This window comes from Rhinatrema bivittatum, chromosome 13, assembly GCF_901001135.1.
Source record: "Rhinatrema bivittatum chromosome 13, aRhiBiv1.1, whole genome shotgun sequence".
Lineage (NCBI taxonomy): Eukaryota > Metazoa > Chordata > Amphibia > Gymnophiona > Rhinatrematidae > Rhinatrema > Rhinatrema bivittatum.
In genome coordinates, this window is record NC_042627.1 from 83,563,149 (window position 1) to 83,590,464 (window position 27,316).

Below are 27,316 nucleotides of genomic sequence, written 5' to 3' on the forward strand. Positions count from 1 at the left end.
TGAACAGGCAAAATTAGTTTTTCCATGGCTCCCATTCTCCTTTGTTTCTTGCAATGCCAAGGAATGATTATCCACTCAAAGATGTAATGTCTGGAAGTATTAAATCATTCATAAAACATTCATAGCTGCTTTATTTAAAGAGATTGAAGAGGTGTTTGCCTGGCTTGAATGATTTAAAATGATGCTTGCTTAATCTTTAAATGTCTGGAGCAAGCTGCCCCCTGATGCAGTTCCTACGAAACACGGCCCAATTCAGGAAGGGACCTTCTGCCCTGGTCAGATTTTGGGCTTTAAGCTGCTACCTCTTCAGCCCTTATGAATGATGTAATCCTTCCACGCCTTTGATGGTTGGATATTCTGCCTTCTGTGGCTTTATTCTAGAGGAAAGTGACTTCTCTAGGTTGGTTACTGCCTTCCACAGAGACTCCAGGCTAGATAAAGGAGGAAACTGTTACTGAAACTTTGGAAGAACCAGAATTGAACCCAGAAACTGCAAGAGCAGTGGCTGAACTGGATCCAATGTGAGAATTAGGGCTTTTATCTGTTGCAGAGATGATGTCCTTCTCAGTCGAGGGTAGTGGCCTGGGAACAGAGGCAGAAGCCCCAAGCTCACCAGTCCCTGACTCCAAAGAAATGCATGCAATAAAGATCTCTCTGGCCAGGTCCAACCACACGAGTGCAAGGAAATCGGACCTGGAACCCTGAGTGTAGGGGCCGTGCCGCTTTTAGACAGCCCGAGAGGTGCCCAGAGATGGTCAGGCAGGAGCACGTGAGTGTCACTGCAGGTAGAGCTCCCCTAACATTTTGTCTTCTCTGTCTTTATTTCCATTGCTTCTATCCCTCATTTTCTAGCTCAGTGTCGAATGATTCACTTTTATCAGAATCGGTGACGTCTTCCCAAATGGAGAGTGCAACTGACGGAGAAACACTGCTGCAAACTGGAGACTCACAAGGTTAGCATGGAGCCTGACCTTGCATGTGCACCGCTGTCCATGAGATGATCGTACCAGGGCAAGGCCTGCTGGGCTTGTTTTGGTGTATTATAGAAGGAAGGAGGATTATCACGTGATGTAAGGTAGTGTCACATGTCTCCGCACCAAGAACATTTAATGAAAACCCTCATGAGGCGTTGAAATGGCAGCAGCAGCTAGAAATGGGGTGCGCTAGAGGTGGTGGCTGCTGCTTGTGAGTGGTTACTCTCAGCTGAACCAACTGAAGCAGCTGCAAGCACAGCATCTCCCGGCCTGTGCTGACCTCACCCGCTGCTCTGTTGCCACGGCGTCTCTCGGCCCATGCTGACCCCACTTGCTGACCTCACTTGCTGCCACGGCGTCTCTCAGCCCGCACTGACCCCAATCGCTGACCTCACTCGCTGCCACGGCGTCTCTAGGCCCGCGCTGACCCCACTCGCTGACCTCACTCGCTGCCACGGCGTCTCTAGGTCCGCGCTGACCCCACTCGCTGACCTCACTCGCTGCCACGGCGTCTCTAGGCCCGCGCTGACCTCACTCGCTGCCACAGCGTCTCTAGGCCTGCGCTGACCCCACTCGCTGACCCCACTCGCTGCCACGGCGTGTCTAGGCCCGCGCTGATCCCACTCGCTGACCCCACTCACTGCCACGGCGTCTCTAGGCCCACGCTGACCTCACTCGCTGCCACAGCGTCTCGGCCCATGCTGACCTCACTCGCTGCCACGGTGTCTCTAGGTCTGCGCTGACCCCACTCGCTGACCTCACTCGCTGCCACGGCGTTTCTAGGCCCACACTGACCCCACTCGTTGCCACGGCGTCTCTAGGCCCACGCTGACCCCACTCGCTGCCATGGCGTCTCTAGGCCCACGCTGACCCCACTCGCTGCCACAGCATCTCGGCCCACGCTGACCCCACTTCCTGACCTCACTTGCTGCCACGGCGTCTCTCAGCCCGCACTGACCCCACTCGCTGACCTCACTCGCTGCCACGGCGTCTCTAGGCCCGCGCTGACCCCACTCGCTGACCTCACTCGCTGCCACGACGTCTCTCGGCCCGCGCTGACCTCACTCGCTGCCACGGCGTCTCTAGGTCCGCGCTGACCCCACTCGCTGACCTCACTCGCTGCCACGGCGTCTCTAGGCCCGCGCTGACCTCACTCGCTGCCACGGCGTCTCTAGGCCCGCGCTGACCCCACTTGCTGACCTCACTCGCTGCCACGGCGTCTCTAGGCCCGCGCTGACCCCACTCGCTGCCACGGCGTCTCTAGGCCCGCGCTGACCCCACTCGCTGCCACGGCGTCTCTAGGCCCGCGCTGATCCCACTCGCTGACCTCACTCGCTGCCACGGCGTCTCTAGGTCCGCGCTGACCCCACTCGCTGACCCCACTCGCTGCCACGGCGTCTCTAGGCCCACGCTGACCTCACTCGCTGCCACGGCGTCTCTAGGCCCACGCTGACCTCACTCGCTGCCACGGCGTCTCTAGGCCCACGCTGACCTCACTCGCTGCCACGGCGTCTCTAGGCCCACGCTGACCTCACTCGCTGCCACGGCGTCTCTAGGCCCGCGCTGACCCCACTCGCTGACCTCACTCGCTGCCACGGCGTCTCTAGGCCCGCGCTGACCCCACTCGCTGACCTCACTCGCTGCCATGGCGTCTCTAGGCCCGCGCTGACCCCACTCGCTGCCATGGCGTCTCTAGGCCTGCACTGACCCCACTCACTGCCACGGCGTCTCTAGGCCCACGCTGACCCCACTCGCTGACCTCACTCGCTGCCATGACGTCTCTAGGCCCACGCTGACCCCACTCACTGCCATGGCATCTCTAGGCCCATGCTGACCTCATCTGCAGCTTCACTGTCGTGGTGTTTCCTGGCCTATATCAACCATGCTCACTGATCTTCTGTTCCCAGCTTCAGTAGAAAAAATTCCTCAGTTGCAAGTGAGAAATAGTAGGTAAGAAACATAAGCTTACACAAAAGGGAGGAATATAGGCCTAAAAAAATTGAGACCCAAACAGCAAAAAATAAGACGTAAGATTGGAAAAAGGAAAATAAACTACCATAAGATGGGAAAGAGGAGTACAGATTAAAAAGGATTATTTAAAGGAATAGTCTAGTGGGGGACATGCTGGGGGGGAGAGAGGGAGGGGGTCTGTAGGTAGTCCAGTGGGGGGGACATGCTGGGGGGTGGGGAGAGAGGGAAGGGGGGGGGGTCTGTAGGTAGTCCAGTGGGGGGACATGCTGGGGGGTCTGTAGGTAGTCCTGTGGCGGGACATGCTAGAAGAGAGAGGTAGGGAGCCTATAAATGGAGCATATCCGAGAGGACCTGTAGTTTCTGTATAGATAGTACTGGCGAGTTCTTTGTTGAACATTTCAGGTATATCTGATACTTCTAGAGGCTCAGAAATTGGGTACAATTATGATTCAAGATTAGAAAGTGAAGTAGATGATGCCATTTTCGTGAATGAAGGCTCCAGACGAGGGAAAAGAAAACTCAATGAGACAGACTTGAAATTAGATAATATTATTGGTAAGTACAAACTTTGTTGAATTCTATGAAAATGACTCTTCCATTCACTTAGAAGCAGGATTCTCTGTGCTTGTGGAGTATTGAGTCCTGTCTTGTGGCTCAGCTCCAGTGCTAGGGCTCGTGGTTTTTTTCTGTAAGATGGGTGGAAGTGTGTGCAGGAAGACTGCTGCTGTGAGCTGCATGGGAAGTGGGGGGTCTCAGCTAGGCTTCCTGGAAACCCTCAAACAGCGAGGATAACCAACTCAATTCTTTAACCTACCTGATGGTGATGAAAGAATTAAAAAATAGGTGCAAGAGAACAAAAGTTCAAATGAAGCAAAGCAATTGAATGGAAGGGGGGAGGTTATTCTAGAATATGCGGTCTAGGAAGTGAAATGTAACAGAGTGCAGCTGGGAGTCAGGAGTGGAGCAGAAGGATGTGCAGGGCTCGGGGGCGGATTCCCGATGACGGACCGGCCCCAGAGATACCACGTGGTCTGCTACGCTCAGCAGACCACGTGACTAGAGCAACCGGCCCGCCGGGAGGGAGATGCACCATCCCCCGATAGGCCAATCTGCCCCTGGCTGGGCTTTTCAAATTAGGAGTGAGACCAGAAGAGTGGAGACTGACTCACATTAGGAGGTCAGTTTTTATCTTTACCTATTTTTTACTTTTTAATTGTTTACAAAACAATGAAAAATGAAAAAACAAAATATAAATCTGAAATGACACAAGAAATGAGTCCAGTCACTTACAGTCCAGTCCACAATATTAGGGAGAGGATTAATGAAATAAGGAAAAAAGGACAGAGATAGTCTTATCAATATTTACTGGGGGGTTAGGGCAAAGAGGAGAATCGAGAGCAGCTTAACCTCAACCACCACTCGTCTCAACTTAGCTTGGAGGGGACTCAGAACACATATCAGAATGTGATTGAATTATTGCAATGATTTAACTAAAAACACATTAATAGAAATTGCTTCCTCTTATGCTGCATAACTCTTGCTACATCTGGAAAAAGACAAAACATTTCTTTGCCACAAAAGAAAAATTTTAAGACCCAGTTCCTATCCAGTTCAAGAACAAAGTTAATAATCAACGTGGAAAGAACAGAAGAAGGGAAGGTTCCTGTACGGTTCAAGGACAAAGTTAATAATCAACGTGGAAAGAACAGAAGAAGGGGAGGTTCCTGCACGGTTCAAGAGCAAAGTTAATCAACGTGGAAAGAACAGAAGAAGGGGAGGTTCCTGCACGGTTCAAGAGCAAAGTTAATAATCAACGTGGAAAGAACAGAAGAAGGGGGGGTTCCTGCACGGTTCAAGAGCAAAGTTAATAATCAACATGGAAAGAACTGAAGAAGGGGAGGTTCCTGCACGGTTCAAGAGCAAAGTTAATAATCAACGTGGAAAGAACAGAAGAAGGGGGGGTTCCTGCACGGTTCACGGACAAAGTTAATAATCAACGTGGAAAGAACAGAAGAAGGGGAGGTTCCTGCACGGTTCAAGGACAAAGTTAATAATCAACGTGGAAAGAACAGAAGGGGAGGTTCCTGCACGGTTCACGGACAAAGTTAATAATCAACGTGGAAGGAACAGAAGGGGAGGTTCCTGCACGGTTCACGGACAAAGTTAATAATCAACGTGGAAGGAACAGAAGAAGGGGAGGTTCCTGCACGGTTCAAGGACAAAGTTAATAATCAACGTGGAAAGAACAGAAGAAAGGGAGGTTCCTGCACGGTTCAAGAGCAAAGTTAATAATCAACGTGGAAAGAACAGAAGGGGAGGTTCCTGCACGGTTCACGGACAAAGTTAATAATCAACGTGGAAAGAACAGAAGAAGGGGAGGTTCCTGCACGGTTCAAGGACAAAGTTGTTAATCAACGTGGAAAGAACAGAAGAAGGGGAGGTTCCTGCACGGTTCACGGACAAAGTTAATAATCAACGTGGAAAGAACAGAAGAAGGGGAGGTTCCTGCACGGTTCAAGAGCAAAGTTAATAATCAACGTGGAAAGAACAGAAGAAGGGGGGGTTCCTGCACGGTTCACGGACAAAGTTAATAATCAACGTGGAAAGAACAGAAGAAGGGGAGGTTCCTGCACGGTTCAAGAGCAAAGTTAATAATCAACGTGGAAAGAACAGAAGAAGGGGAGGTTCCTGCACGGTTCAAGAGCAAAGTTAATAATCAACGTGGAAAGAACAGAAGAAGGGGGGGTTCCTGCACGGTTCACGGACAAAGTTAATAATCAACGTGGAAAGAACAGAAGGGGAGGTTCCTGCACGGTTCACAGACAAAGTTAATAATCAACGTGGAAAGAACAGAAGAAGGGGAGGTTCCTGCACGGTTCACGGACAAAGTTAATAATCAACTTGGAAAGAACAGAAGAAGGGGAGGTTCCTGCACGGTTCACGGACAAAGTTAATAATCAACGTGGAAAGAACAGAAGAAGGGGAGGTTCCTGCAGGTACTTTCCCACCTTTTCCCCTTTGCGCAAGCTCAATGGAACAGCAATGAATTCTTAGCCACTGAAGAGAGAGCAGTTTTCAGCCTGGGAAATTTTCCTGGACAACTGTTTAATTACCTGGGCAGATCACGTGGAAAATTGTTCTCTTAAAGCTTGAACAGTGATGGTAGGTGGCCCAGGAGCCCTTGAAGGAAGTGGTGAAGAAAGGAAAATATGGAAAGAATGGAAGGGACTGCAGGCATCAGAAGGGGAAGCATGGGTGGAGGGACATCACCAAGGAGGAGAATTAGCTGAAGAGGATGAATGTGGGAGGGGGAGGGAGATCAGCATGAAGAGAGCATTAGCTAGAGAGAAGAACATGTAGAGGTGAGGGAAAAGTAGCAGTAAAGGGTGAATGTGAGAATGAGGGACACAAATGATGGCTGTGCAAAGAAAGGCCTCAAAACAGGGGGGGGACTGAGGTTCCTCAGCAAAAATTAGAAGGGAGATTCGTTTTAGTTGATGGTGAGTGGGCAGGAAAATAGGTTCCCATGTGGTTAGGTGGAGAGAGGGCAATGGAGTGCTATAGTGGTGAGTGATGATGGGTTCCCACATTTATTAGGAGGGAGGACAGAGGTTGGGTTCTGTGGAAGAGAATGTGAGTGGAAGAGATGGCTTTCCATGGTGGTTAGGTGAGAGGGGTTGGGGTCCTGTGGTTGGGAGTATAAAGCAGGGATTATAGGTTCCCGTACTGGTTCTATGGGAGAGAGTAAGAACCTGTAAAGAATAATGAAGATGATGATGGAGTCTCATGGCGGTTAACGAGGAGCTGATAGGATCATTTTGGAGGGAGGGTTGGCTTCCCATAGCAGGTAGGTGGGAAGGGATGGATTCCTGTGTTGGGAGTGTGGAGCAGGATGCGTTCCCATAGTGGTTGAGAAGGAGGGAATGGGATCATGTGGATGGGTATAGGATTTCATGACAGTTTTTGGTCAGAAGAAATGGGGTCATAGGGATGCGTACAAGATCTCATGGCGATTTCATGGGTGGGGATAAGGGACTTGTGGATGGGTACAGGATCTTATAGCGATTCCATGGGAAGGGATGGGATTGTGTGAATGGGTACGGGATCTCATGAGGGTTTGTTGGAAGTGGTTGGGCTCATGTGAGTATCGGATGTCATGGTGGTTCACTGGGAGGAGTGGAACCCAGCTGATGGCACTAATATTCAAAATGGAGATAGCACTAATCTTATATCCATCACTTCTACCTCTTGCATGATCATCATGTAAATATTGATAGTGAGACCATCAAATTAAACATCTGTTTTCAAGCACATATTAGTGCAAAGTTCTCTTCTACAGAGTTAACCCTTTAAAACATCAGACTCTATGATTTTTACATTTTTGATGCAATTAAAAGTACGTTATCTATATAGTTCTTATCCAAAGCTGTCACAGATCCTGCATTTCAAAAGCGTCTGCCTCAGGGGGTTCTTCAGAATTTCCAACAGGTGAAAGATCTTTCTTTATTGACAAATTGGCTTATAAATTGGTTTGAATTCTTCAGTTTCATTGGTTGTTCATTAAACACTCTAGCATGCATATAATGATCACTTTTGTATCATTGTACAGGGCAGTCATGACCAAGTGGCAATCAAGTTTGTAAGTCCAGAAATTTTGAAGAATCCACTGAGGTTTTCCACCTTGGTTGTGCCAATGCTTGGAACAGGCTTCCTGAGCTGGCGTGTCCTGCTCCTTCTCTGCTTTTAAATCTTAACCCTGATTACCCTAATTACAGCCTCATTAAATTTTAACCAATCTCTAAACACATGAAATTCCCAAAGTCTTTTTTTGCCCTGTATGTTTGTCTTGATTAGATTGTGGTCTGTTTTTGTACAGTGCTGCATAAGTTGATAGTACTAGAGAAGAGTTAAGTAGTAAGAGTAGAAGGTAAAAGGGATATAACAGCTTTTCTTTGAAGGGGGTAGACAGGATAGGTCTCTTCAGCTAGAAGACTAAGTGGCTGAGGGAAGATATGATAGAGGTCTATGAAATCATGAGTGGGGTGGAAAGGATAACAGAATGGTTATTAACCCTTTTCAATAGTACAAGGACTAGGGGATGCTCGATAACTAATGGCGGTTCAGAGGAGGGGAGGGTAATATGAATGAGTATGGGATCTCATGGAAGTTCAATGAGGAGAGTTAAGGTCTTATGGGATAGGTATGGGATCTCATGGCGGTTCACTAGGAAGGGGATTCTTGAGGTCATGTGGGATAGGTGTGGATTCTCATGGTGATTCAGTGGGGAGGTTGTTGAGGTGATGTAGAATGGGTATAAAATCCCATGGTAATTCATGTATGTGCGGGAGATTTGCAGCCATGTGAAATGGGTATGTAATCTTGTAGTGGTTCAGTGGGGGAACGTTGGGGTCATGTGGGATGGGTACGGAATCTCATAGTGGTTCAGTGGGGGAAGGTTCAGGTTATGTGGGATAGGTATAGAATCTTGCGCTTATGGAGGAGGGGTTTGGTATAGGATATATATATGGAGGATTGGATGGGATCATCTATATGGGAATAGGATCACATGGCTCTGGAAGAGAGGATTGGGATCATGTGGATAGGTATAGGGTATGTATGAAGGATAGGATCATGTGTATAGGATATGAACGGAGGAGGGGATAGGGTTATGTGGATTGGTTATAGGATGTGAATGGAGGAGGGGATGGGGGAATATGGAAGGGTATAGGATATGTATGGGAGATGGGTTGGAGTAATGTGGTGGGTATGGGATATGTATTGGAGGATGGGTTGGAGTAATGTGGAGGGTATAGGATATGTATGGAGGATGGGTTGGAGTAATGTGGTGGGAATGGGATATGTATTGGAGGATGGGTTGGAGTAATGTGGAGGGTATAGGATATGTATGGAGGATGGGTTGGAGTAATGTGGTGGGAATGGGATATGTATTGGAGGATGGGTTGGAGTAATGTGGAGGGTATAGGATATGTATGGAGGATGGGTTGGAGTAATGTGGTGGGAATGGGATATGTATTTGAGGATGGGTTGGAGTAATGTGGAGGGTATAGGATATGTATGGAGGATGGGTTGGAGTAATGTGGTGGGTATGGGATATGTATTGGAGGATGGGTTGGAGTAATGTGGAGGGTATAGGATATGTATGGAGGATGGGTTGGAGTAATGTGGAGGGTATGGGATGGGTTGGAGTAATGTGGAGGGTATGGGATATGTATGGAGGATGGGTTGGAGTAATGTGGAGGGTATAGGATATGTATGGTTCAACCAAGCATTCTCCTAACTTCAATATATTATTAGAATTCCAACCAATTATATCTTTCATTGGTAACCCCCCCCACAAGAGAACGCTCTAGCTATTTATCTCTATGCAGTCAAATCTTAAAAACCTTGTCCTACTCTTAACCTCTGTTCTTAACTCCAGCCAGTATTAGGCTCCATAACTATTTTAAGTTGATATTCCCAGTTATTTGTATCCAAGTTCGATCATCCTGTTTATTGTAAGACCAACTTTTGTCATGGTTATTGTTTAGAATGTAAACCGACTTGATTAGTAATTCTGTTACTGGAAAATCGGTATATAAAAGTGCTAAATAAATAAATAAAATAAATGTATGGAGGGGATGGGCCTGTATGGATGAGTATAGAATATGTATGGAGAAGGTGATGGTGCTTATGTGGATTTTTTCGGGATGTAGGAGGGTATTGGGTCATGCAGGGTTAGAGGGCGTTACTTCTGATTTTCATAGCTTGCTTTCTTACAGCTTCAGCATCACAGAATTTGTGTGAAGATCATGAAAAATCTCCAAAGAAAGGCAAAGTGAAGCGGAAGAATCGGTGTTCGATGTGCAGGAAGAGCGTTGGGCTGACCGGTGAGAGAGCGCGACCTTTCCCTTGCATGCTGGCTGTAGGCTGGACAGACTGACACTGACTCCTGCTCCCTGCTACAAGGGGAGCTTCCTTTGCATTATTCATGGTGTTAAGAGCCTTTAAATCCCTCATTCATCCGTTGAAGTAATCTTTCCATGACTTTGCCCAATCATTGCTCCAGTATTGAGGAATGAATTTTGCAGTCCTCATGAGTTAATGAGAGAGAATAGGGGTCACTGGGTCAGAAGACTCGATATTCTCTTCTCTGTGGCTTCCTGAATTTCCTTCTGTAGAATCCAAATTGTGTCTTCCATATTTAACTGGGGCCAATCCGGTGTAGAAAGAATTGTATCCGTCTCCTCTGTTGCACACACGGGTTAGATTTTATTTCCTTTTTGTGACCATGGGAAGAATGGTTTCTGATTGATATAGATTGCAATAGTATTCCATACATTGTTAGTAATCTTATATCCTTATAAATTACCTTGTCCAATCAGGATTGTGCAATTTAAGTTCTCTTCATTCTTTCTACCTTTTAAATATTGCACTGTCACCACTTTTATTGCTCTCTCAATAATAACTTTGCTTTCTGAAAGTAAATGTATTTGTCCTCTGCCTGCAAATGGTATTATATTTGTAATTTAACATCTGAATTTGTAAGAGTAAGAGATTTTCTGTTGTGTTGCTTTGCTTTTATATATGTGTCGCATGTGCTCTGAGGCCAGGTGTAAGTGAAGCTGAAGCAGGGGATCTATGGCCTGTAGCTCAAACACTGAGCCCATGGGTACCGGTGACCACCAGGACTTACCAGGCAGAAAGCTTTTCCCAGCTCAAAACTCCATGAAGACTTTTAGACCAGCAAAGGTTGTCAGGCTAGGGCTCCTTATATCCACTCCTCAATTTGAGATACGCCCAATCCTGGCCCAACAGGGAGCTTATGGAGGCGCGCATTTCTTTCTCTGATTCACTCGATGGCTCCGTTTACAATTCTTTATGCACAAGAGTCCCTGGGGCTTACTATTTGTCTCCTAAGGTTATGGGTTTGATCCCTGCCTCCTAGTGGCCCTTCCTGAAGCCTTCATTCCTGCTTTATCCTTGTGTTCTCTGCCGCCATTCAGACCCACTTCCTAACTAAGTCTTAGCGTTTCCAGTCCAGCAGATAATGCGGATACTCTCTGATGAGCCTGGGATTCAGGATTTGATGCTCTTTCATCATTCTTAGGTTAGTAGGCTTTCAGGATACATAACTGACTGGGACCTGGATTTTAAAAGCTATTGGGTTTATTTGCTGCTACCTAAGGAAAGATCCTATGCTTTCTATGTCCCTCTGTGAGTTGCAGAGCCTCCTGGTCTCGCCTTTTGGCAAACTTCTTCTGCAGCTCTTTGCACGTTCCACTTCATGCTGAAGTTATGCATGTTATGTTCATGAGGGAATTTACATACAGAGCTGCTGTGGGGGCCTGGGACTGCTCAGCTTCCTCCAAGTGAAACTGAGGGTGCCAAGTACAGGAGAGCTCCTGGTGGATGCATGCTTGAAATTATATGCAAACTGTGCTGACTGATTACAGAAACAGTGCAGGACCTGTTTTAAAGTTTGATTTAGTCATTCTGTCTGTAGATGATTCGCTGAAGTCAGATGAAAGTCGGTCATCCAAGAATTTGGATACTCCCACCAAAAGCATGCCATAAACTGGGAACCCCAGTTTGAGGGGGGATATGATAGAGGTGTTTTAAATCATGAGTGGTCTAGAATGGGAAAATGAGAATCAGATAATAGGAGTAGGGGGCACTCCATGAAGTTAGCATGGGGCACATTTAAAACTAATCGGAGAAAGTTCTTTTTCACTCAACGCACAATTAAACTCTGGAATTTGTTGCCAGAGGATGTGGTTAGTGCAGTTAGTATAGCTGTGTTTCAAAAAGGATTGGATAAGTTCTTAGAGGAGAAGTCCATTACCTGCTATTAATTAAGTTGATTTACGGAATAGCCACTGCTATTACTGGCAGTAACATGGGATCTTCTTAGTGTTTGGGTAATTGCCAGGTTCTTATGTCCTGGATTGGCCTCTGTTGGAAACAGGATGCTGGGCTTGATGGACCCTTGGTCTGACCCAGCATGGCAACTTCTTCTTATTAACCTGATCTACCAAATTCAGTTCCTTCAAAAGTCTTGACAAAGTGCCAGACCATATTGGGAAGACGTACACTCTCTCCATTTAAAGTTGAAGTGATTGCAGTTTGATCAGATATTATAATGCTGTAGATGTCTGCCTGAACGATTGAAGACATAAGCATTTTGCATATCAAGAAATACTTTATTCTGGTATATGTCTGATCGGGAAAGGAGAAAAACATATGATCTCCGTCTGTAGGAATCAAGATTCTCCATGGGGTTAAAAGCCTTCCCTCCTTCTGTCCCCATTGGTGATTTAATCTATTTTCTAATATTTATAGCCCTCCTGTCCCCAGGATCGGGCCTGAAGCAGCTAATAGCATAAATACAGTGTTTTACATACAAAATCCACTAAGGTTACGATAATAAATAGAAGAACCAAAAACCTGAAATTCTCAGCAGTAGCAATGCATAATAAGCCCCTGCTTAGCTCTGTCCCTGCCCCTCCTGTGAGTGGCTGGGAGAAGTTTCTCTCCTGATGGTGACGGCGGGTCCTAGAGATTCCACGTGACCCCATGAAATCTGCTTGTCGGTGAGACTGTCTTAGGATAAAGTATTTTTAGAAAAGACTTGCAGAGTTTTCTGGTTTGCGGCTGGTCCAGTTATGAATGCCTGCGGGCTGGGTTAGCTTTGAAGGTCTCTCTGGATGTCTCTCATGGGCCGAGCAGGGTTAACGTCTGTTTCTTGCTCTCTCTCCGCAGGGTTTGAGTGCAGATGTGGAAATGTCTTCTGCAGCATACACCGATACTCTGATGTACACAGCTGCTCCTACGACTACAAAGCTGATGCTGCTGAGAAGATACGGAAGGAAAATCCCATGGTTGCTGGTGAAAAAGTACAAAAGATCTAAGCACAGCAGGGCTGGGGGCTGCTGACCTGTGCCTCACCCGGTGCTGGACACTGGAGATGCCCCCGTCTCGTGCACTCATCACGCAGCTTTTCACAATAGAGGATTTTCCTTTCAAAATTGAGCAGTTTTAATGCCTCTGTTGTAACTGAAAGTGTCTGACTATTCCAGGTTTTGCAACCTGCAGAAATTTCATGCTGTGCTCTGTGAGGAGGACACCTGCCCCTCTGCTGCCTGTATATAGTGCTCCCTCCTTCCCCTCCCCCTGAAGAGCAGAGTGGGAGAAGGGAGGGCCCAGGTTTTGGGCACAAGGACCTGCTATCTTACCTGTGCCTAAATCTGACCCTGTCTAGGTTGACGTCCTGTCCATTTCTACATCGTGTGAGTGCTTGTGGACTCTCGTTCCACTGGTTTCCCCACCGCGCGAGCGGGTCCGGGCTGAGGTTCCGGCTGCTTCCGCACCGCGCGAGCGGGTCCGGGCTGAGGTTCCGGCTGCTTCCGCACCGCGCGAGCGGGTCCGGGCTAAGGTTCCGGCTGCTTCCGCACCGCGCGCGCAGGTCCGGCTGCTTCCGCACCGCGTGACCGGGTCCGGGCTGAGGTTCCGCACCGCGTGACCGGGTCCGGGCTGAGGTTCCGCACCGCGCTGAGGTTCCGGCTGCTGTTTCTGTTATGGTTATCTCCTCTCTTTAGTGTTGTATTGGCTATGCCTCTTATTTTAACACTACTGCACACAAAAATGGAAGTAGGTCTGTACTGTAAATATTTACTATCTTAATATTGATTAAATGAAAATAAAAATGTGGAGAATCCTATTTTCTGCTAATTAGTAAAATCACATTATTTCCCTCATTTGTGCTGTCTGAAACCAAAATGATGTGACAGTCGGTCCGAGCCCCTTACTTGCCTGTAGGGCATTATTGGCAAATGTTGTTATTTTCTTGGGTATCCCAGGAGATTCCTCCTCTCCCATTTTGGGCTTTCAGCTCAGTTGGGCCCAAGGCTAGGATCTGGTGTCATAAGAAGCAACCAGGGATTCCACCAGTGGCGGTCTTCAGCCCAGGATCATGTAGCGGGGCTATTTCCAGAATCCATGGGCCTTAAATCTGAGCAGGTGATGTTGCCGTTGGGCAGTGACTGGGATTAACAAACAAAACACAAACATAAATAATAACAAATAAAATAACTAAACAGAACAAAGTTAAAACTAAGAACAGCTAAGAAATGAAAATGTCAGATCAGTTTACATAAACCAGGATTACAGTAACCTAAAACAAATAAAATTAAATAATTAAACAGAACCAGACAGAAAAGAAAAAATGAAGGGGTAAATAAAGATGGTTATTTACCCTTTCCAATAATAGCAAAGGGACATTCCATAAAACTAACAATCAGTAGATTCATTAAAATCATCCATTGTACCTGAAGATTGGAGGGTGGCCAATGAAACCCCAATATTTAAAAAGAGCTCCAGGGTCAATCTGGGAAACTACAGACCAGTGAGCCTGACTTCAGTGCCGGGAAAAATCGTGGAAACAGTCATAAAGAATAAAATCACAAAAAACATATAGATAGATGTGGTTTAATGAGAAACAACCAGCATGGATTTACCCAGGGCAAGTCTTACCTCACAAACCTGCTACTTTTTTTTTTTTTTTGAAGGAGTTAATAAACATGTGGATAAAGGTGAACCAGTAGATGTAGGGTATTTGATTTTTCAGAAGCTGTTTGACAAAGTTGCTCATGAGCGGCTTCTAGGAAAAGTAAAAAGTCATGGGATAGGAGGCGATGTCCTTTCGTGGATTGCAAACTGGCTAAAAGACAGGAAACAGAGAGTGGGATTAAATGGACAATTTTCTCAGTGGAAGGGAGTGGACAGTGGAGTGCCTCAGGGATCTGTATTGGGACCCTTACTTTTCAATCTATACTAATAAACGAAGCTTGACCGACGTGCCGCAAATGCGCAGTAGAGACCAGCTCTACCGCGCATGTGCGGGCGAGCACGTCGGTCTGAGCCAGCGTCAAAAAAAGAAAAAACAATGGCGGCGTCCAGTGGCAGCGGCGGCGGCGTTGAGTGGTGGCGTCCGGTGGTAGCGGCGGCGGGTGGCAGCGGCATGGCGGCATCCAGCGGCGGCGTTGGGTGGTGGCGACGTCCGGTGGTAGCGGCGGCGGCGGGAGGCAGCGGCGGCATTGGGTGGCGGCGGCGGCGTCCGGTGGTAGTGGCGGCGGCGTTGGGTGGTGGCGGCGTCCGGTGGTAGCGGCGGCGGCGGGAGGCAGCGGCGGCGGCGGCATTGGGTGGTGGCGGCGGCGTCCGGTGGTAGCGGCGGCGGCGGGTGGCAGCGGCATGGCGGCGTCCAGCGGCAGTGGCGTTGGGTGGCGGTGGCGTCCGGTGGCGGCGGGTGGCGGGCGGCGGCAGCGAGGGAGGAGAGAGAGAAGGAGGGACTGACAGAGAGAGGGAGGGACTGAGTGAGAGGGGAGGAGAGAGAGGGAGTGGGACTGAGTGAGTGGGAGGGAGGGAGTGGGATGGAGGGAGAGGGGGGGACTGAGTGAGGGGGGAGGGAGATAGAGAGGGAGTGGGACATAGAGGGAGAGGGGGGAGGGAGATAGAGGGAAGGGGGGAGGGGAGTGGGACAGAGGGAAGGAGTGGGACTGAGGGAGAGTGGGACTGAGGGAGAGAGAGGGAGGGAGTGGGACAGAGGGAAGGAGTGGGACAGAGGGAAGGAGTGGGACAGAGTGAGTGGGAGGGAGGGAGTGGGACAGAGTGAGAGGGGGAGGGAGTGGGACTGAGGGAGAGAGAGGGAGGGAGGGAGTGGGACTGAGGGAGAGTGAGAGGGAGGGAGAGAGGGGGGAGGGAGTGAGACTGAGTGGGAGGGAGGGACTGAGTGAGAGGAGAGGGAGGAGTGGGTGGGAGGTAGGGGGTGGAGGGGAGAGAGAATGAGGGGGAGGTGAGAGACAGAGGGATGTAGCCCTTTTTAACGGCTTAACGGTGGCAGCGAGGGAGGAGAGAGAGAGTGAGGGACTGAGTGAGAGGGGAGGAGAGAGAGGGAGTGGGACTGAGTGAGAGGGAGTGGGAGTGAGTGGGAGGGAGGGAGTGGGACGGAAGGAGAGGGGGGGACTGAGTGAGGGGGGAGGGAGATAGAGGGAGAGGGGGGAGGGAGTGGGACAGGGAAGGAGTGGGACTGAGGGAGAGGGAGAGGGGGGAGGGAGTGGGACAGGGAAGGAGTGGGACTGAGGGAGAGGGAGAGGGGGGAGGGAGTGGGACAGGGAAGGAGTGGGACTGAGGGAGAGGGAGAGAGAGGGAGGGAGTGGGACAGAGGGAAGGAGTGGGACTGAGGGAGAGGGGGAGGGAGTGGGACTGAGGGAGAGTGAGTGGGACTGAGAGAAGGAGGGAGGGAGGGAGTGGGACTGAGAGAGTGAGAGGGAGGGAGAGAGGGAGAGAGGGGGGAGGGAGGGAGTGAGACTGAGTGGGAGGGAGGGACTGAGTGGGAGGAGTGGGAGGAGTGGGTGAGAGGGAGGGAGGTAGGGGGTGGAGGGGAGAGAGAATGAGGGGGAGGTGAGAGACAGAGGGATGTAGCCCGTTTTAACGGGCTTAACGGCTTGTATATTTATAAATGATCTGGAAAGAAATACGACGAGTGAGATAATCAAATTTGCGGATGATACAAAATTGTTCAGAGTAGTTAAATCACAAGCAGATTATGATAAATTGCAGGAAGACCTTGTGAGACTGGAAAATTGGGCATCAAAATGACAGATGAAATTTAATGTGGATAAGTGCAAGGTGATGCATATAGGGAAAAATAACCCATGCTATAATTACACGATGTTGGGTTCCATATTAGGTGCTACAACCCAAGAAAGAGATCTAGGCGTCATAGTGGATAACACATTGAAATCGTCGGCTCAGTGGGCTGCAGCAGTCAAAAAAGCAAACAATGTTGGGAATTATTAGGAAGGGAATGGTGAATAAAACGGAAAATGTCATAATGTCTCTATATCGCTCCATGGTGAGACCGCACCTTGAATACTGTGTACAATTCTGGTCGCCGCATCTCAAAAAAGATATAATTGCGATGGAGAAGGTACAGAGAAGGGCGACCAAAATAAGGGGAATGGAACAGCTCCCCTATGAGGAAAGACTAAAGAGGTTAAGGCTGTTCAGCTTGGAGAAGAGACGGCTGAGGGGGATATGATAGAAGCCTACAAAATCATGAAAGGACTTGAACGAGTAAATGTGAATCGGTTATTTTCTCTTTCAGATGATACAAGGACTAGTAAGCACATTTATAACAAATCGAAGAAAGTTCTTTTTCACTCAACTCATAATTAAGCTCTGGAATTTGTTGCTGAAGGATGTGGTTAAGGCACTTAGTGTAGTTGGTTTAAAAAAAAAAAAAAAAAGGTGTGAACAAGTTCCTGGAGGAGAAGCCAATAAAATACTATTAGTTGGCTTAGGAAATAGTCACTGCTTATTACTGACAGTAGTAGCTTGGCATCTTCTTAGTTTTTGGGTACTTGCCAGGTACTTATGGCCTGGATTGGCCACTGTTGGAAACAGGATGCTGGGCTTGATGGACCCTTGGTCTGACCCAGCATGGCAATTTCTTATTCTTAAACAAATCGTAGAACGTACCTTTTCACGCTGTACATTATCAAGCTGTGCCGTCTGTTGCCAAAGGATGTGGTAAGGCGATGAGCATAGTGGGGTTTAACAGATATTTGGATAAATTCCTAGGGGAAAAGTCCATTATTCGGCAGGTGCACTAAAGAAAGCCATTGCTATGCCTGCAAGTGAGTAGCAGGCTTTAGATCTACTTTGAGATCTGCCCGCTACTTGTGGCCTGGGTTGGGCCCTTGGTGTCACCCAGCCTGGCACTTCATATGTTCTTATTATACAATGGAAAGTTATGTGAATACTGAGCAAAGAAAAAAAGGGAGATGTTACAGAGGCAAATCGGCCTATAGCTTCAGCCAATTGATTACTGGTTGATGCCACCTTGTGCCTGATTATTACATGTCACTGTTTTCTACTTCCTGTCTCCGATGTTACGTTATCCTTGTGTGTTTCTTATTAGCTAATACAGCATGGCACCCATTCACTAATAGCTTTCACTTCTCTTTCGGCCGAATTTTAAAACGGCCATGCGTGTAACCCCTGTTATGCACAGAAGGACCAGGACCAGAGAAAGGGGTGGTCTGGGGGAGGGGCGGGGATGGAGGCAGCCGGTTCAGTGGCCGTTTGCCGCTGTGGCAGGGAAGCAGTGCCGGCAGTCGGTCGTCATGTGCAAGCAATGGCCTAGCCACGGGTGGGCCTGGGTGGGCAGCTGCCCACCCAACTGACACCAGAACTGCAAGGCTGTCGCGGGATCCCATCTCCGCGACAGTGAAGAGGAGAACCCATGCTTGGCACGGCACATGTGGGGAAGCGGTCCTACAACCATATGGCCGACCGATCTTCCTGTTTGCGGGGGGGGGGGGGGAGTGGAAGCGCCGTGCACAGCTTCCACTTCCTCCCCCCAAAGCAGGAAGATCAGCTGGCCTCTCCTGCTGCCACTGGCCTCCTGCTATCTTCGAGCCATACGGCCGACCGATCTTCCTGCTGGGGGGGGGGAGCGGAAGCTGTGCGCGGCGCTTCCGCTCTTCTTCCCCCCCCCCCCCCCCCAACAGGAAGATCGGTCGGCCGTATGGCTCGAAGATAGCAGGAGGCCAGTGGCAGCAGGAGAGGCCAGCTGATCTTCCTGCTCTGGGGGGAGGAAGCGGAAACTGTGCACAGGCTTGAACGTGTATGTGAGGATGAGAATGGGAGCCTTGTGTGTGTGTGGGTGAAAATCGGACCCTGGGTGTGTATGGGAGTGAGAATGCAGTCTTGAATGTGTGTGGGTGATAATGGAAGCTTGAATATGTGGGTGAGGTTGGAAGCTTGAATGTGTGTATATATGGGTGAGGATGGAAGCTTGAATGTGTGTATATATGGGTGAGAATGGGAGCCTGGGTTTGTGTGTGTGGGTGAGAATGGAAGCTTGAATATGTGGGTGAGGATGGAAGCTTGAATGTGTATATATATATATATGGGTGAGAATGGGAGCCTGGGTTTGTGTGTGTGGGTGGGTGAGAATGGAAGCTTGAATATGTGGGTAAGAATGGGTGCTTGAAAGTGTGTATGTGTGGGTGAGAATGGGACCTTAAATGTGTGTATGTGTGGGTGAGAATGGGAGAATGGGTCTGCAGAGAATGTGAGCTGGGGGGGGGGGGGGGGGGAGAGCATATGAGAGTGAGAGCCTGAGTGTGTGAGGGAGTCTGTGAGAGAAAGCATTTATGTATATATGTGTGTGTGTGTGGAAGGGAAGAAGACAGTAGTAGAAAAGACACTGAAGAGGAATTAGGAAATGAGCGACAAGGGAAAAAATGGGAAAGAGAGACCAGGACCAACTGATTAGAAAAATACAAAGATCAGACAACAAAGGTAAAAAAATATATATATAGAGAGAGATATGTTAGCAATTTAAATATGTCATCTTTGGGAATGTGCATTCTTATATTTTTGTATTTTGCTCTTTCTTAAGTATTCCACTGTTCAGACATTTTAGTTTCTCAGGCTTTCTATTTTGGCTTTATCTGCATGTTTCTGTTTCTAATTTATAGTCTCTTATTTCTATATTAGGTAAGGGTCGGTCTCAGTTTTGCCTGTTTGTGACAGAAATGAGTATTTCTAGCATATAGTTTCTCTGTAGTAGTAGTCCAGCCTGTTCTGTTATTCCCGTAGGTGATGTATTAATGTTCTAGGGCCTGGTGTAGTATTTGCATTGCTGCTTTTTCATAAGGTTGCTGTTTGAATCCTGAGAGTCAGTGCTGTGATTGTTTGGCAAGGTTCCAGATGCCTCTTTCTTTGCAAGAGTTTGTTACTTCACAAAATAGCAGTGGAGGGTTATTTTTTGCTGAGATTACACCAGAATTTGAATTTTTTTTTTCATGTTACTTGTAATGTGAATTGCCCTAGCTTTGCGCTGCACCTGTTCTGATGATTAATTATATTTTATTGTATTTATGAAGATTTCTGGGTTTCTGCAAAGATGGTTCATGAAAGAATACATTAATTTTTGTTTTATTATATGATTGGATTTGATTGTTTTCTATACTTGAAATAATTGAAGTAAATTATTTTAAAGTTTCATACATGACACATAATGGCTGTTGCAAACTACTTAGAAAGCCATTCTAGGGTGCAGTATATGGCATTATTTATCAGTAAGAAAACAACTAATAGACCTGCATGCCTTGTGCCCACCTATGTTAACCTTGTGCCCACCCAAAAAATCAATTCTGGCTACGCCACTGCGTGCAAGGTCCTTCTGCTCCAACGGAGCCGTAAGCAATAAAACAAAAACAAAAAAGGTAGGCAAAAGGGTTTAGGGGGTGGAGAGGGGAAGAGGGAGGGTGTATGGGTAGGGGGGTAGGTAAGTTCCCTCCCAGTCCCGTCCTTAATTGGAGCAGACTGGGAGGGAACTCCCATTGCCGTGCGTAATCTTACAAAATTGGGCTCCCTGCACGCGCGGCTGTGGGATTTTATATCATGCGCACGCACGTGGATGCTTTATTTCCACGTAATAAAACAGTTTTGCCTTTGGTTCTGTAGGCGACTGGTAGCCGGTGTAGTTTATCTAGGACAGATGTGATAAGGTCACCAGAGTAAGGTTTTCTTGCATGGGCAATGGGTCAAGCATGACTGAGTACGGTATGAAACGCCCTCAATTCTTGCAAAATACTAAAGCCAGAAACCCAATAATGCCCATTCTACTTTCAATAGAATCCACAATAAAATAAAAAAACTCTTGTCCTTAAATGTGTGAATAAATAGGCCCCAGACTGTCCCCTACACCCCCAAAATCCTTCCAAAGGCCCTTCTCTCCTGCAAAACTGGCCTGCACCAGCCCCAAAATCAGGAATGAAGTAGCACAACCCATCCTAGCTCACTTTCCAGAAAAAATGAAGGCAAGGCTGTTCTCCCTGACCTTCCCCCAGCCTCCTGATAAGCAAGAACCAGCAGTCACCATTTATTTATTTATTTCACATTTTTTATATACCGAGGTTCTGGTAACAATGTTACCAATCACTTCGGTTTACATATAACTGTGGGATGACATAACACAAGTGTCTTACATAGAACAAGGAAATGAAGAACTGGGTGAATAATTAATTAAATTAAATTGCATAAAACATTAAGAGAAACAACATTTTAAATTACTGAAATCTAACATACTAGCGATTCGGATCAGTCATGACCATGTCTAGACTAGGATCTGTCCATGAATGTTATTGTTAATATTCCTATCAGTCTAATTCAATTGTAATCTGCCTCGTAACTTAATTACCTGGCAAATCTTGTGAACCTGTCTGCCAGGGTTTCTGTCTGTTTTTGCAAGGTCTTGAGCTCAGAGCCTTTTGCGAATTCTCTGTAATGAAATGGCAGTGCAGGGTTGAAGATCTGAGCCATGAACGAGGTGTCATTGGCTTTCCCTTTCGTTCCACAGCAGAGTACAAGGTTCACAATTATTTTGCTTTACTGTGTATGCTTTGCTGTTCTCATGCGGCACCGAGGTTTTTTTTTCCTGTACCTTTTCTTTGCTCTCCTTGTGCACCCAAACTGGACACCCCCCCCCCCCCCGCCCGTGAAAGTTTCCAGAGCCTGAGGGCGTGCTGAGCAGCAGGAGAGACGGAGAGAGAGTGGTACTGCTGATTGTAAGCCCTCTAGGGACAGGGAAATGCCTATAGTACCTGAATGTAATCCACTTTAAAGTGCTGGGAAAACAAAAGTGGAATATAAATAAATAAAATACCAGTTAACATCCTCCAGGTCTCACATCTACCCCTAAGGCCCATCTTTCTGCTCTGCACCCCTCTGATGTGTCCTGTCCACCCTTAGTTATCTTACAGAATCTATACAGACCATATACAGGTTCTCTTCCCATTGAATTCTTACCTCCTGGATTGTATCCTTATGTTTAACTTCAGGCAGAAGCTGGCTATCCCTCAATTTATCATTGAATATGAATAAAACAGAAGTTGTTATATTAAGTTGTAAGCCACCGGAAGAACTAGCTGATCATTTCTTTCCACCTCATGAAAGAAGCACAAGGTTTAGGAGTTATTCATTATCAATGAATCATCACACTAAAGCTGTACTGCATTCAGACTTTACTAAATTACTTAAAACCCTTCCTTGAGCCTGGTTCACCCTGTACTCAAGCATTGTAATTCCCTCTACATACGTCTTCCCCAATATTTAATCAAATCAATGCCATTCGTAGAAACTCAGTTGCCCACTTCTTGAGACAGGTGAGATACCATGATCACATAAGCCCGGGTTTGCAGTTCCTACATTGGTTACTTGGAAACAGCATATTCAATACAAGCGTGCTGTTATTCACAATCCATCTCATGTGGATTAGCTCCATCCTAAAGGTTTACTCTATGCTCATCCACTCATTGCTCATCACCCCCTCCGCTTGGTAACAGCATATTCAATACAAGCGTGCCGTTATTCACAATCCATCTCACGTGGATTAGCTCCATCCTAAAGGTTTACTCTACGCTCATCCACTCATTCCTCATCACCCCCTCCGCTTAGTAACAGCATATTCAATACAAGCGTGCTGTTATCATTCACAATGTCATCTCACGTGGATTAGCTCCATCCTAAAGTTATACTCTACGCTCATCCACTCATTGCTCAACACCCCCTCCGCTTGGTAACAGCATATTCAATACAAGCGTGCCGTTATCATTCACAATGTCATCTCACGTGGATTAGCTCCATCCTAAAGTTATACTCTACGCTTATCCACTCATTGCTCATCACCCCCTCCGCTTGGTAACAGCATATTCAATACAAGCGTGCCGTTATCATTCACAATGTCATCTCACGTGGATGTGCTCCATCCTAAAGGTTTACTCTACGATCATCCACTCATTGCTCAACACCCCCTCTGCTTGGTAACAGCATATTCAATACAAGCGTGCCGTTATCATTCACAATCCATCTCACGTGGATTAGCTCCATCCTAAAGGTATATTCTACGCTCATCCACTCATTGCTCATCACCCCCTCTGCTTCCCACTCTCGCTTCACAGTGATGCACAAAACAGCCTCTTCATTGGCAGGTCTCATATATTGGAATTCATTACCTTTACAGAAACGACGAATAAAAGATGCAAAGGATTTCAAGAAGTCTTAGACTCATCTCTTTAAATTAGCCAGGTAACAGGGCTTTGAGATACTTTTTATCTAGTTCATTTATTAATTTTATGTTTGTTTCTTACCTGTGAAGGGCACAGAGGATAAATGTTTGAAAGACATAAATCATGGTAATTGAGATGAGGTACGGTGTGATGGGGACCCGCTTCCTACTTTCTCTCTCTTCCACCTCGCTCTTTGCCTATGTATTCCTTCTCCCCCTTCCTCCTTCTCCCCTCCCCTAGGGCTCCTTTCTATGTCCTCCCTCCCTCACTCCTCCTCCTCCTCCCCTTCTCTAGGACCCTTTCTATGTCCTTCCTCACTCCTCCTCCTCCCCTTCTCTAGGACCCTTTCTATGTCCTCCCTCCCTCCCTCCTCCTCCCCTTCTCTAGGGCCCCTTTCTATGTCCTCCCTCACTCCTCCTCCTCCTCCTTTCTGGGTCCTTGCCTTCTTTCTTCTCCATCTCCTGCCACCATTGCTCTTGCCTGGGTTCTCTCCCTTCTGCCTGCTTCCAGCCTTCCCATGCCCTCATCGATGGGGAGTGCTCCTGGGCCTAGTGGAGGTAGTAATCGAGAGCTTTAAGCAAACCAGCAGCGGCCTGCACCAGACTACACAGGCCTGGCCGTGGCTTTACCCCTTGTCCAGGTTTTTCTTAGGAAAAGGGCCCAGGTGTGTAGAAGGGTCAGTGCGCCAGAAAAAAGCCCCATTACAGCTCTACCTGAAAGTCTCCATCCCAGGGCTCACGTACAGGCTTTGCCTGCTTGGGGGTATAGGGGACACTTACCCTGGTTGCCTCTGCCTCTTTGTCCTCTTCCATCCTTTTATCCCTTCCCTATCCCCCTCCTTTCTGTTTGATTTCCCCCATTTTGCTTGTCTCCATCGTCTTCCTCTTTTCATCTCCCCTCACCCCTCTTTTGCCTGAATTTTCTTCCTTCTGCTTAAGGAAGGTGGGAGTCAGGCAGAGGTGCTGAATAGCAGAGGGGAGCTCCTCTTTCACTGGTGCTTCTCTAGGTGGAGATCCTCCCCTTCACAGTTACATGTCCTGGCTCCTAGGCAGGAAAAGGATGCCTTCGTGCTGCAGCTGTGAGCAGGGCTGGCTTTTGGAGTTTGCAAACGGTGCTGCTGCATAGGACGCTATGCTCAAGGAGGTGTCACTGCCCCTTCTCTGGCACCTGCCATGTGATATCTGCAAGCGGGAGCTTCTGTCTGATGTTAGGTGAAGGCTAAGTCTGCAGGGCAGGGGAGAATGGGAGACCAGAAAAAGAGGGGTATACTGCGGGCGTCCCAATACTAGAAAGCCCGATTGATCATATAAATATCAAGATCTTTCTCCCGTCATTCACTCTCTTACAAAGGCACAGGGCTCCCTCCTCCCTTTCTACCATGACTCCTGGAGTTTCTCCCTTCTCGCTCATTCTCCAGTCCTTAATCCTCCCACAAGACCTCAAGCTCTTCACTTCTGTCCTCCATGACCCCTTTCTGGGTTGTTTTCCTTCTCCCACCCACAGCCCTCATCTCTCCTGGTCCCCGTGAAGGCAGCAATAAAGACATTTTTAAGCAGAGCTGCAGCAGGGGCTGTTCCGCACGACCCCGCCCCTAGTCTGGACTCCCCGGGACTGGCGCAGTCTTAATCTCAGTCTTGCCAACCTTGCTTATTTCCCGCCAGTTTGGGCTTTTTTTTTTGCTTGCATAAACATTTTTATTGGTGAACAACAAAAAATAAAGATACATCTTATGATCTAAGACTCGTTATTCCCCAGGTTTTTTGATAATCCTCCCTCCCCTCCCGCACTTTTCGCATGATATGTCCTGCGGTACCATTACTCCATCTTATTTTATACAAATTCAACGACGCTGAGCCAATCCCGTCTCCTTTAAACTGTTTGCTCCTCGGGTCCTAGATTGGTGTTTTCCGCAGTCGTTTTATTCATGGTACATAACTCTGCCAAGCCTCCTCTTGCTATGATGGATTGATGGACGTTGAGGAGACTTCCACATTTTCGCTATTTCCAGCCTTGTTGCTATGCAGATTTGTGTGAGGAACGGATGGGGCTGGACCACTCTGACTGTATCCACTACATTTAATAAAGCCTTGAATTTTGATCTTGACTATTTGTGCTATCATGTCTTCAGTCACCCACCCACCCCCTATGCAGATCTGTGCCCGCCAACATTTTACATCAGAATTGGGTATAACTTTTGCAAGCGCTCTGGGGTTAAATACCATCTACACTATTGTTTATAACAGTTTTCCATCAAGAGTGAGGAAATTGAAATTTTAGTTCTCTGCTCTGCTCATATATATTAATGGTATATTCTCTAGCTAAATCTCCAGTCCATGCCCTTATATGAGCCGCTCTATTAGTGAGACTCATGTTTAATAGTTTATAAATTTGGGATATTCGACTGCTTTTTGTTTTTTCAGTTTGTGGGTTGCTTATTATTGGGTGATTTTTTTCTGTCACTCGTGTTTTTTGGGGCTTGGTGGGTGGGACTTGAGCCCAGCTGTCCCTGTCATTGGCTGCTGCTGCTGATGAGGCCTGGCCACAAGGAGCGGGGCAGACAGGTACTGACTGCAAGCAACAGTGTCTGCTGATCCTGGAAGGTTTTATGCAGCAGGGCAGGCTTGAAGGCTGAGGGGAGAGAAGCACTGAACTGGATCCAATGAAAAAGAAGAGGTACATGAGTGTGGGGGACAGACATGGGGGGGGGGGGGGGAGAGTGAATGTGTGGGGGACAGACATGTGCTGGGGGGGGGAGAGTGAATGTGTGGGGGACAGACGTGCTGGGGGGGGAGGAGAGTGAATGTGTGGGAGACAGACATGCTGGGGGGGTGGAGATGAGTGGGGGGGAGAGTGAATGTGTGGGAGACAGACGTGCTGGGGGGGAGGAGAGTGAATGTGTGGGAGACAGACATGCTGGGGGGGGGGAGATGAGTGGGGGGGGAGAGTGAGTGTGTGGGGGACAGACATGTGCTGGGGGGGAGAGTGAATGTGTGGGGGACAGACATGTGCAGGGGGGGAGAATGAGCGTGGGGGACAGACGTGTGCGGGGGGAGGGATGTGTGGGGAAATGTGCTGGGAGAGGGAGAGAACGAGTTTGTGGGGGGCCAGACATGTGCTGCTGGTGGGGGAGGGGGGAATGAGTGTGTGGGGGCCAGACATGTGCTGTTGGGGGGGGGGGGGGGGGGGGGGGTTCCCTCTTTGAAGACGCTGCTGCGTTCAGTGGCTGAGACTGGAGTGGGGGTGCACCAGGCAACCATAGAACTGGCCTGCATGGGAGGGTGGCTGGATAAGACATTACTGAATAATGAATTGTAAGTTTAAAATTTTACTTTTAGCACATACTGTTTGCAAAAATCCATGTAACATTATGTAAGCCACAAAAATCTGATGGACATTTTTAGGGGGGGTTAAATACTATTGCAAGCCACTGTGTTTCCTCCATTACACTCACAAAAATATTTTTTAAAGTGTTTTCTGTGCATATATAGTTTCTAATAAAAGTAGTTTTAATATCATGTGTTTTGGGCTTGTTTTTTTCATGAAAACCTGGCAACCCTGCTTAATGTTCAGGCCCCACAGCCCCCGCGCTGATTTTCTGAGATAAGAGAGGCGGCTCCCGCTCTCCAGGAGGAACTGGTTCCCCTCCACCACGTCAGACTCCTCATTTCTCTTCTCTTCCCTCTCTGCACAGGGACAGTGAAGCAGAGGTGGGGAGCTCCCCTGAGACCCAGGCTGCATCGCCTTAAGGTGCGGTGCAAGCGCCGGGCCAGAGCTTTGCCACCTCTTGCGTTTTCATTTACTCCATGGCAGCTTTGCAGTTTATTTCCCCCCCTTTTTTTTTAAACAGAATGCAAGGGTAATTTGTAACTTCACGTTTGTAAAGGCAGAAACACATTTCTTAGTCTTGGTGTTCAGAGCTTTATTTTGTTCCGTCCAGGTTACATTTTCGTCACCTTTTACAAGATGGACATCACCCATGCTCCAGGTAGAGGTCTGTAGGACTTTATGTGATTCCCACACCAAAGCGATAGGACCCAGGCAGGCTCGGAAAACGAAACGCTCCTGACCTTAAAATCCTTTCTAGGCAGGGAGGCAAGAAATCCGCAGAGCGGCCCAAGCGTAGCAGGAAGCGGCGCCATCAGGGAGGGCGGGAGCGCAGCTGCCTTTCTGATTGGCGGTAAGGAGCCAGGGGCGGGGTCTAGACGCAGCTGCAATAACATCTGGCGCGAAGGA

General features: G+C 47.9%; 1 protein-coding gene across 3 annotated transcripts in view; it reads left to right on the forward strand.

Moving 5' to 3' along the window:
* The window catches only part of ZFAND6 (zinc finger AN1-type containing 6), a 39,917-nt gene extending 26,255 nt beyond the window's left edge, over positions 1–13,662 (forward strand). For all 3 annotated transcript variants that reach the window (XM_029574794.1, XM_029574793.1, XM_029574796.1), the window contains 4 exons: positions 853–953; positions 3,348–3,500; positions 9,725–9,832; positions 12,705–13,662. In XM_029574794.1, the coding sequence (XP_029430654.1) occupies positions 853–953; positions 3,348–3,500; positions 9,725–9,832; positions 12,705–12,853 (511 nt within the window). In that variant the 3' untranslated portion in view covers positions 12,854–13,662. The remainder of the gene's footprint in view (positions 1–852; positions 954–3,347; positions 3,501–9,724; positions 9,833–12,704) is intronic.
* Positions 13,663–27,316: the final 13,654 nt, after the last annotated feature.